Source organism: Pan paniscus, chromosome 7, assembly GCF_029289425.2.
Source record: "Pan paniscus chromosome 7, NHGRI_mPanPan1-v2.0_pri, whole genome shotgun sequence".
Classification (NCBI taxonomy): Eukaryota; Metazoa; Chordata; class Mammalia; order Primates; family Hominidae; genus Pan; species Pan paniscus.
The window spans coordinates 157,088,859-157,100,516 of NC_073256.2; the positions used below are offsets into that span (position 1 = coordinate 157,088,859).

Sequence of the window (11,658 nt, forward strand, 5' to 3'; positions counted from 1 at the left end):
AATCAGCTCCCACCCACGTCCAACTGAATGCCCATGCCCTGGCACCCACGAGTGGCCTGGCACTGCCTGTTTCTAGACCACATGGGACCATGCACCCAAGCTTCCCTGACACAAAATGCTGCCTAGAGCTTCTGCTTCAAATGTGGAAACCAAGTGTCCACCCCACAGTTCTCAATACCACCCAGCTCACCCTGCCCACCTGAGCAGCTCACCCTGCTCACCTGAGAGGCTCACCTCAGGCCCACCTGAGAGATTCACCCCAACCTCACCTGAGTTTTCACCCCAGCCCCACCTGACAAGCTCATCCCAGAGGTATGCCCACCTTCCACACCTCTGACAAACACCACATGTGCACTGTGTGCCTGTCAGCTGCAGGTAAAGGCCTCTCACCTTCCTGAGTGGGCTGCACCTCACATGTCTGACAGGGCCAGTGACAGCCAAAGTCCATTTCACAAGTAGGCATCTCTTCCTGCCAGATGCCCTGCAGACTCACAGAGGCCTGGCGCCAGCAGCTGGCCTTGGGGACCAAGATCACACATCTAAGCCTCAGGAGTGAGAAGCTCCCCACTCAGCAGGACGGATCCCTAACCTGTCGTCTTCCATTAAAAGCAACAGCTTGAGTTCAAAAGGCTGCAGCCTGTCCTGCACCTACCCAGTGGTCCCAAGGCACAACCAAGCAGAAAGATGTCACCCCAAACTGCTCAGCTCTCAGCTGCTCCTGCTCTCGGGGAGCCAGGAGTACCAGCCAGTGTCCAGCCAGCCTTCCCTGAGCACCTGCTATGGGCCTGGCCAGGTGCAAGGGAGCCTGAGACCAGCAGCCCCTAGGGAATACTGATGTCTACTCAGAAAACTGAGTAGCACAGTGGGCTGGGGAGCAAAGAAACAAGTCCTTTGCTCAAGAGGATAAAGGACAATTGGGGAAAAGAGGAAGGCAGAGCCAGACTCAGAGCAGAAGGTGTGGGAACAGGGCCTGAGCGGGGCTGGAGGATGAAAAGGGCTGCAAGCTGAGGACCTGGGTCTGACTCTGCAGGGGATGGGGAGCTGCTGGGGTCTGGGGCAGGGGGAAGATGGCAGCCATGGGCTTTTAAAGGTCACTGCAGTGGTGGAGTGGAAGGTGGTGTCCCAGGAAGCCATAGTATCCCAACAGAACTGAGTTGGGGAAATCTTACTCCTTGAATGAGCCAGGGCTTGTATTCCAGTCCATAGCAATCCAACACAGAGACACCTTGAATGCAGCCTGTGGCCCCCAAAGCCCCCGGCTTGACACCATCCCAACCCCCATCCATTGGATGGCAGGAGCTTTTCCATCTCTGAGGAGCATTTCTCAGTCAGGGTGGCCTCAGGTGCCCCCTTGCTAAGATTGGGGCCATGAGATTAGATCAGGGGTTCGGCGGCAGCAGAAAGGGGGTGGTGGGGAAGTGGCAAGGGGAAGCTGAAAGTGAATTTGCCAAGAGTGGACAGAGCACAACCAGACCCAGGTGACTGTCCCCTAATGAGCACGCCCAAATGACCACCATCACAACAAAGCTGCCACTCACCAGCTGCCTCCTGGGTGGAGGAGGCGAGGAAACCTTTCACACACATTTCCTCCCATCCTTACAAGGACACAAATTCTGAGCTCTAAGTCTCCGTTTCATAGATGAGGGAGCCCAGGCTTAAGGGGTGTGCCTGGGATTGGGCCTCCGGGATGGGGCATGAGCCAGATGTGAGCCACCCTGCAGGGCGCTGGCATCCCAGGTCTGCCTGCTTCCCAGCTGTGTGCCTTCATAAGAGAGGCCACAGAGGAGCCCCTGAAATCCTGCCCAGGCGACAGGTGGCATCATGGCCCATTCATTGGATGGCTGGCCATGGGTAGGGTAGGGACCTGCCCCCCACTCTCCAGATGCCTGGCCCAGCATCCCTCTTGTCACACCAACATTCCACCCATCACCTGCCACCCCAAACTTCAGCCCACCCTCCTCTACTCCGGCCCCCTCCCTCCACCCCATTGCCACCTACTGGTTCCTCCCAGGGCTCAAGTTCTGATAAGGATGAGGATGGCTCAGGGCAGGTCCACCCCACTCACCTAGCACCACCTTCGAGCAGCCACTCCCCGGCCAGGCTCTTCCATCACTCAGGGCCGGTTGACCCCAAGACCCCAGGCAAGGTCATGGTTGGGCTGAGGCCAGCAAACTGTGAGCTGGAGGGACTTTCAGGCCCAGTGGCTGACATCTGCCCACAGTGTCCCGACAAGCCAGGCCAACACACTCACAGATGCACCTGAATTTTCTCATCTTCCCTGCCATGAATTTTTCCATCAACCACCCCTTCCTTTCTTGGTCCCTAGCACATAATTCTACTTTGTGTTCAGGTATCAATGCCAGGGTTTGTATTTGGGACCATACCAATGCAAGACAGGGACACTTTTGCTTAGTAGCACAAAATGGAAGTACATGTGCTCAAAACAAGTTAATGCAGGAAGGGGCTACCCAGAAAAGCTAGTGCACCAACTGAGGACATTAACAGAAGTATATTGTGTAGACAAGGGGAGGTGATGGTCAGCTCTCCCTGAATGCTCAGACTGGACTGGGAAAGCACATACAGGCTAAAATTGCTCAGAGGAGAGGAACTGGCTACAAAGGGCATTATTGGAAGAAACTCAGGAGCCCAGGGCTATCCCCAAATCCCTACAGGCTGTTACAGAACAGGAGGGAGGCCAAGCTCCACTCAGCCCTCCCTTTGGAGGATCATAAGCTACACGGTGAGTGCCCTGACCTAAAAAGGGAGAGCTTTCTACAGGTGGAGGTCCCCAGGTGGGGATGGGCAGGAAAAGAGACCCTCAAAACAAAAATCCCTTGAGGAAAGGGACCTCAGACTCCAGGCTCCTTCAGGCTGGCCATAGCAGGGTGCTCCACCTGGAGGTGGGAAGGACCCTCCTCCAATTCTCAGGCCCCAGAATTTCTCTGCCCATGGGACTCTCTCAAGAATGCCCACTGCCTTTCCTTTATCAGCCCAGCCTACCTGGGCTGGTTGCCTCCTAGTTCCTGGGGCTCTACTGAGAACAAGCATTGCATCTCTTTCTCCATGTTTCCCTCATCCTCTAGGAGGCTGGTGTATACACAGCCCAGAGCTGCTTGCTACAGTCTGAGTCAGAGGGGCCAACCCTCTGGGGCCAGCTCCCTGGGCCACTGTAGCATACTGTCCCCACTCCAGGCTCAACTTCACATCTGTGAGCTGAAATCCCTCTCATCTTCCAGGTCTAAGCCCCCCACGTTCCAGTTTCTAAATGTACATCTGCTGGGTCCTCCTCAGGTGACTACTATAGAGACAAGCAGCCCCTTGAAGAGAAGCCACCCCAACCCCCATGCACACACCGCTCCTCACCAGATCAGAACCCCACAAGAGATAATCTCAACATTCGTCTAAACACGTCCACTACCACTTCATTATGTGTTACATAATGAGCTCTTTACCACTGGAGGCATTCAAGAGATGACTAGCTTCGGGGGTTCTGGGGTGCTAGTAATGTTCTGTCTCTTGTTAAGAGTGCTGGTTACATGGACATGATTTCCTTATGAGAATTCACTGAGCAATACATTTGTGAAATGTACACTTTTCTATAAGAACGTTATACTTAAATAAAAATGCTTAAAAATCAGAAGTGATTGGGATTGGCTCACCATTTGCAGGAAGGAGATGGGGCTAGAACATCTTGGAGATCCTTCATGGAGGCCATTGAGGCATTAACACTGAGGCTCTAATGAGGGTACTGTGCCTGCTAACCACCGTGTGCCTCCCACCAGCACAGGGCTCCCACCCAGCACATGGAAAGGCAGAGGCAGAAATCTGTCCAATAAGCAAGTGAGTTGAGGACCCACTGAGTACACAGAGGAGGGAGGGAAGAAGGGAGGGAGTACACAGAAGGATGGATGGGTGGATAAATGGATGGATGGATGGATGGGTGAGTGGGTGGGTGAATAGATGAGTGGGTGGGTGGATGGATGGATGGATGGATGAGTGGGTAAATGGATATAAATGGGTAAGTGGGTTGGTGGGTGGATGGGTGGATGGATAGATGGATGAGTGGGTGGGTGGGTAGGTAGATGGGTAGATGGATGGATGGGTGGATGAATAGATGGATGGATGAGTGGGTGGATGGATAGATGGATGAAGAAGTGGGTGGGTGGATGAATAGATGGATGGATGGGTGGGTGGGTAGGTGGATGAATGGGTGGATGGGTGGACGGATGGATGATGGATAGGTAGACGGGTGAAGGGATGCATGGTGAATGAATGGATTGATGGACGGGTGGACGGGTGGGTGAACAGATGGATGGTGGATGGTTGGGTAGGTGGATGGATAAATAGTGGATGAATGGTGAATGAATGTATGGGTAGATGGGTGGATGGACAGATGGATGGTGGATGGGTGGATGAGTGGGTAGATGGGTGTATGGATGGGTGAGTGGGTAGGTGGGTAGATGGGTGAATGGTGGATGGATGGATAGGTAGATGAGTGGTGGATGGGTGGGTGGATGGATGGATGGTGGGTGGATGAATGGTGAATGGGTGAGTGGATGGTTGGATGGATGGATGGATGGATAAGTGGGTGGATGGGAGGATGGATGGGGATAGACAGAGGGATGGATGTGTAGATGGGTGGATTGATGGGTGGCAGATGCATGGTGGATACCTGGGTGGGTGGGTGGATGGATGTGTGAATAAGCAGGTGCATGGAGGACTAAGTGAGTACATTGTGAATGGAGAGATGGAGGTGTGAATAACCGCTGCATGGAGGAAGAGGTGTATACTGAGGCCTGTTTCACCTACTGCTGTGACCTCATTAGACTCCACTGATGAAAGTGACCCAGGAAAGAGTAGATGAGGGCAATGGGTATCTCCAACTCCTGGGTCTCACCTGATTCCCACCCCTCCTCAGAGCACCATGCTGGGTGTCTCCGCATTCCGAGGTGTCTCTTTGATGTACCCCAGAATCAGAAGAAACCCCACTTCTGCCCCATTTCTTTGCTGTGTCCATGACATCTACAAAGAGGCAGTGCTTCCTAGAGGGCCCAGAGCAAAGCGAGCCCAGGTCCGAGAAGGGTGTGGGGAAGAGGAGCTGCCCACAGGCATCTCCTGGCTCCCCAGCATGGCCAGCTACCCTGCTGGACATTACCAAGGAGGCCCCACTCCTCTGGGCCCACCCCATGGCGCCCTGGTAGGCCCTTCATCTGGGTCTGCTGGGCAGTTCTACTGAAGGGTGGAGCTAAAGGGAGAAGGAAAAACACGACGGACTACTCCAGGAGCCCAGCCCTGGTCCCAGGGAAAACACCACAGTTAGAGCCTTCAATAAGGAGATCCCAACTGCATGACAGAGTTCAAGGCCCTCTGCCTTGGTGTGTGTGGCCTTATCTGCGTCAGTTTCCTCATCTGTAAAGTGGGGGAGGTGAGTGCATGCGTGTGGAGGCTCCGTGCTCCTCTGGCACCAGCCTGTGGGGTCTGCTTGGTGCTGTATTCTGCAGCCCTTCTAAGAGGCCCACTCTGGCCCAGGAATTGTGCTGGCCCTGCAGGTGCATGGGAAAACACACACAGGTAGGGCCTGGAGCGGAAAACATAGTATTTATTAAAGAAAAAGGCTGGGACTGAGGCACGCAGTGAGAGGAAAGGCTGGGAAGACTTCTTGGAGGACAAGCCCCTGTAAGACAGGTTAAAAGAGCCAACCAAGGAACATACCCCCTGCATGTGCTAAGCAGGGTGGCAGGGAAGGGGTTCAAGCAGCCGCTGGGCTTAGCTGCCCCTGGACTGCACCCTGGACTGCAACCAACTGTTTGGGTTTCCAGCTCCCTCCTCCTCACTCAAGGCCAGGCCTTATCTTGTCATCTAGACTGTCCCCAGAGCCTCAGAGCCTTGGAGCAGCACAGACCTGGCAGGGCCAGGTGCTCACCCAGAGTGTGAACCACGTACCAAAAACTGCACCAAGAGTGCCAGGAAAAAAAATGGAAAATGCTGTCTGTTTCACAAAAAGTCTGTTTAAGGTGCCGTTTATGAATGAGAAAAGGAAGCTATCTCAAGGCACTCTGTTTTCCAGCAGGTACAGGCCTGGGAGCAAGGCACCTCCAGGGACCCCAAAGCTGTTTCTCAGAGTGTACCCTGCCCCCAGCCAGTCAGCTCAATCCCCACAGCAACCACTCCTAGCTTCAGCTGGGCCCCGAGGTTCTGGGGAAATACTGCCCCTGATGTACGGCTCCCGCTCCTGCAAACTGTAGCAAGAAAAGGAAAAACCCACCTCTCCTTCCCTACCTAAGCCCGATTTCAAATTGTCCTCTACACTCTGCAGATGAGATCTGATTTCTAAGATCTGATGGTTTCTTCTTTTTTAATGATCCTGAAGGTGATAACAGCTCAGGTCACAGATGTTAGATTGGAGAAAGAAGTGTCATGGAGACTCTAACTCTGTTGGATCGTGGGGAGAGGCTAAAGCGCCTGCTGTAGGAAGGTCACATGTGTGTTCCAGGGGTCCCTTACACACCATTTGGCCCCAAGCAGGCCAAATCCAAATAAAACTCCTCCACCCCTGTCCAGACCCTGGCCCAGCACTCCTGACTTTCACCACTTCCACCAACAGGTGGTGGGGCGGGGGTTGGGGGGAAACTCAGACTGAACCCCTAATCAAAAGGAAACTACAGGGTACCTACGAGGGTCTCCCATGCAAAGGTCTAGCACTTCACAAGTTTAGAACTAAACATAATCTCCGCAGAAATAGCTACAAGTGGCACAGACATCAAAGGAAGCAAATGGGGAGGAATGGAAACAGAGCCTGATAAATGATGTAACTGAATTTGCCCTTTGCGGGGCCCAGCTGGACTCCCCGTTCTTCCCTTGTTATGGCAATGGTCACTGTGCCCCGGGATCCCCAGAGAGCTGGGGTGAGACTCAGGGTAATATCCCTCCAAAGTCTTTTAGGAAGGCTCGGCCACAGATTCAACACAAAGTGGTAATTACATACGTTTTAAAAATCCATTTCACAGGGCAAGCTAATAGCTGCATCTGAGAAGAAGCCTTCATTCGTGGCCGCCCAGCACCAATGGCTCCTGTCCCAGCCTTGGAGACTTGGGCAAAAAGTTAAAGCATGCTCAAGAAATAGCTCAAGGTTAGATTAAAAATCAAAACGCCCATGAAGATTAACCTGACTCATTAATATCACTGCCCAATAGGAGACAAATCCTTGGAGGGCAAGGCTTGGGGCCGGGTTTTGTTCTAGGCCTAGGAGCACCTAAATTTGCATTTATATTAAAAAAAGAAAAAAAACAAACAGAATTAACTGGAAAGGTGCTTTGTTTCCTGTAAATTTGAACTCTTGTGCTAAACAGCTTCTTAGGGCAGAGAGCGGAGGCTCGATCAGGCTTCGCCCAAGAGCGTGGATTCCGTTCCTACTAAGTGCCGGCCACACTGTGCCTGGCAGCTGCAGCCCGCGGGATCTCACCTGGACCTTAAAAGTCAGCCTGTCAGGTAGTTATTGTGAGACATCTCTTCTACAGGTGGGGAAACTGAGGTCAGGAGTTGGGAAATGACCTCTCTCTGGTCTTTACACTATGGCCGAATTCAGATTCCAAGCCAGGTCTGTGGGTTCCAAGTTGAACGTCTTTCCACAACAGGACAGCTGTGTTAGTGTTAGAGCTGTCTTTTATTCACATACACATACACACACACACACACACACACACACACACACGCACACATACACACACATTTTTTTCCCAACCTTTCTTTCCAGAAAATCAGTGGAAAGCCCAAAGAAGGAAGCGAGGAAAATCAGCGAATTCCTCAGATGGCCTCTGGTCCCTTATTCATACAAGTCCCACAGCCCCTGAGGCGAAGCCGACACCCTCCATTTAGCTACACTTCCCTTGACAGCTTCTCTTTGGAGTTTTAACCGTTACAGGCATACACCCAGAGCTACCAATCAGAATCAATCATGGAAACACACCTCAATAAAAACTTCATCAGTCTCAACAATGTATTTCTTAAGGAAAACTGGCATATTTCAGGGTTTGCTTTTAACACCAATCCTCTCCTCGATGTTGCAGCTCAACTCTCGGGATCAGCCAAGCATTTTATGTGCCTGTTTTACTACTGGAAGCCAGCATGCTAGCCAAATTCACCTGCCTTCCATCTTCAACCCTAAAGGCATGTTTAAGGGCCTTGGGGCTTTCTCCTTTCCCCAGGGGTGGCCAGTTTCAGAGGCAAATTTCTTACTCTCCAGCTCTCCAGCAAACAGGCCCCTGTCTCCCAGAATCACTGCCCTGTGCATCTGCGTGCCACTGCCACAGTTTAAAGCCAGAGATAATGGCAATGACTGGCCCTCTCAGAAGCTGGAAACACAGTGTGGGAAGGGAAGGAGTCATCTGTGTTTGGGGTGCTGGGCAAAGGGCGTGGGGCAAGCAAGAGCCAAGCTGATTATGTAGATAACAGAAGGACAATTTCCTTCACAAACAGAAAAACCTGCACCAATGAATTAAACATTTAAAACAAGATGACTCTCTAAAAAGTATTTTCAACCAAGAAGGAAAGACAGGCCGTCCTGTGCTGGCGCTTCCTGTTGCATATGGCACTGAGAAATCCTTTTTTTTTTCAGTATGCAGAGATTTCCAGACAAAGAAAAATATCAAGAGGGAAATTAGAGAAGGAGGTCCAGAGAAGCGAGACAGGAGGAGCTGGGAAGAAGGGAGGGGGGAAGGAGGAGGTCCCTGCCCAGGGCACAGGGGTGTGAAGCCCTGAGGGGTGCAGGAAACAGACCACCCCCACTAACACACTGGCCTTGGCAAGTCCAAGGAGATGGCCCTAGAGAGGCAGCCTGCCTCACTGGGGCAAGTGAACCACAGAGACACCACCCTGCCTCCTGCCATGCAGGGTATCCACCGCGTCCACCCGGATGAAGGGACCTGCCCCAGCTCCCACAGGTCTCCAAGTATAACGTCTGGGAGTCCTCCCAGCCCCCAGCCTTAGAGGGGACACTGCCCTCGGGACCGACCAGAGACCCTGCTCTGTGAATAGCGCCCGTGGCAGTGGGGCTGGCGGGCATCCCTGCAGTTTACCAGCTGGACCCCCTCTCGTGACTGGGGCTCAAGTTCCCTGGTTTCTGGGCAACGTCTAGACTGGCCTTTCCCAGTGTCACAGCCTAGGGAGTGGGCAGGTTCTGCCCTGCCCCCACTCTCCACCTCTACTGAGAGCAATTGAGGGGCTGCCACCCCCAACGCAAGCACCAGAGAGCAAACTCTCTCCTCCCAGGGGCCTGGGAAGTCCAAGCTCCACAACTGGAACTCAGGGGAAAAAAGGAGCCGGGTGGGGGGAAGAGAGATGAAATCTGAGCTCAGAGAAGCCTGGAGCGGGGCCCAGGGGCTACGGAGGGTCAGTGCCTCTCACGCCCCAGGCGCACTCCCCTGCCACCTGAGTCCCTCTAGGAGCCATGGGTGCCAGGCCAGCCCTCTCCAACTCCCAGAGAGGTAGTAAGTGTAAGGCTCAGAGCCCCGCGCAGCCCAGCCCGCGCCGGGGCGGTGGGTGGGTGGGTGTCTGCTATGGGATTATTCTTAGCGCTCCACTCTCTTCGCAAAAGTGGCGCCTCCGCCCTCCCGGCTCAGGCACACTCGCTCGGGGCTCGCACGCCCGGCCCAGACACCAGCGCGGTGGAGAGCACCGGGTGGGGTCCCCGAAGGGTGAGGCTCGGAGGCGCCGCGGAGGTGGGGGCTCCCTAGAGAGGAGGGGGCGCTGCGGGAAGGCCCCCAAGGGAGGCTGCGTTTAACCCTCGACGCCCTGCACCCAGCCCGGCGCGGCGCGCTCAGCCGCCTCGCCGGACTCCTCCCGGGGCGCGGGAGCCCGGCGGCGCGCCCAGCCCTTACCTATGGTGGTGATGACCGTGATCGCAAAGTAGAAGGAGCCGGCGAATTTCCACTGGACGCCGGCGCGGTGCGGTTCCGACTGCAGGATCACCAGCTCCAGCTGCCGGTAGTCCTCGCTGCTGATGTTGTACTTCCCCTTGATCCGAATCTCCTCGGCTTTGAGTTTCTCCTCCTCGCGCATCTCGTGGTCCGACTCGAGGGCGTCGAACACGGCGGCGCCCACCAGCAGGTAGGTGAAGGTGCAGACGATGAGGGACAGAGTCCGCACGTTCTGCCTCTTCATGGCCGCCAGCAAGGAGCCGGCGCGGGGGGCATGTCCCGCAGGCTCACAGCCGCGCGCGTCCCACTGCAGCGCCCGGCGGCCGCCGCCGCCTCCTCCTCCGCCGCCGCCGCCGCCGCCTCCAAGTTGTAAGCGGCGGCGGCAGCAGCAGCAGCAGCAGCGGGGAGGCGGGGGGCGGGGAGGCTGGGGGGGGGCCCCTCCGCTGGGGCCGCCACAGCCACCGCCACCGCGAGGCGGCTGGCGGGGCAGGGGCGGCGCGGGCCCGGGCTCAGCCGAGAAGGCGGACAGGCACAGGAGGCTGCTCGAGCGCCGGGGCCAGGCGTCCGGGAACCCCGACACCCTGCGCCAGACCCGGCCGAAGCAGCCCGCCCCACTGCGCAGGGCCATGCAGGGCGGCCCCGCTGGGTACCGCGCGGGCCTCGCTGCCCTCCGCACCCCGCCCCCCGCTCCCGCGGGAAACGCAGGGACGGGAACCGGAGCCAGAAAGCGGCCGGAGGGCGGCCGCGGGGCCCGGTACCCCTGTGGGTCCAGCTCGCGGGTGGCGGTGCCCAGCAAGGAGCCTGCAGGTCCGCGCGCCCCGCGGAACCTGCTTCCCCTTTTACCCCTCCTCGCCCCCTCTCGGTGGTGGGGAGGAAAAGTTTGCGAAGTGGCGGTGTCTCTGGAGTCCCCTGCAAGCGGGGAGGGGGCCGAGCAGGTGCAGCGGGAGGGGCAGCCCGCTCCCCAAAGGTCCGCGCGCCCAGCGCCCACCCGGGCGCGCGGGTGCGCAGCGGGGTCCCCGCCGGGCGTCGGCCGGTGCGCGAAGTTTGCTCGGCTCAACCCCCAAGGCGCGGGAGCGGGGCGCGGCCCCAGGACGGCAGGGACCGCGATGGAGCGGCTTCGGGGGCGGCCGGGGGACGGCGCGGTAGCGGTCGGCCAGCCCGCTCCTCCGGGGGCGGCGGGCGCGGCGGCGGCGGCGGGAGGGGTCCCGCGGGCCTCGCGGAGCAGCGGGGCGGACGCGGGCGCATGAGCCGCGCGGGGGTCGGGGCCCTTCGGCGTCCGGGCGTCCCGGGAGGCGGCCGCCGCGCTGGTCTGCCCCGGGCGCTACGTGCGTGCGCGCCGTTGGGAGCCCGAATGTGTGTGTGCGCGTGTGTATGTGCGTGTGTGTGTGTGTGTGTGTGTGCGCTTGGCAGCCCCGCTCCGGCGGGAGGGCCTCGGGGAGCGGGGGCCGGGCTACGCCGAGGCCGGGCCTCCCTCCCTCCCTCCCTCCCGCAGCCTCCAGGGCGCGCCACCTCCCGCCTGGTCCCCAGCCAGCTGGCGAGGCTGCTGTGGCAGCTCCCGCTGCAGACCCAGCGCGGCGCAGGGCGCACGCGGAGGGAGCCCGGGAGGGGCAGCCTGAGCCGCCAGGGAGGGGGCGGGGGCGGAGCCGCCGGCGGGTTTTGGCGGGGGATGGGAGGATAAACGAGGCTTCTTGGGTCCTTCTAGCCCCGCTCCCCAAGAGCGCAAGCAGCCCTGGCGGGTGGAGAG

At 57.2% G+C, this 11,658-nt stretch overlaps 1 protein-coding gene across 3 annotated transcripts in view; it reads right to left on the minus strand.

Moving 5' to 3' along the window:
* Window positions 1–11,079, minus strand: part of KCNK9 (potassium two pore domain channel subfamily K member 9) — a 105,554-nt gene extending 94,475 nt beyond the window's left edge. For all 3 annotated transcript variants that reach the window (XR_004673092.3, XM_008972889.4, XM_063606919.1), the window contains exon 1: window positions 9,876–11,079. Coding sequence is in view for 2 of the 3 variants with exons in the window: in XM_008972889.4 (XP_008971137.3) it covers window positions 9,876–10,542 (667 nt within the window). In the remaining variant the exon portion in view is untranslated. The remainder of the gene's footprint in view (window positions 1–9,875) is intronic.
* Between the last annotated feature and the right edge of the window lie 579 nt (window positions 11,080–11,658).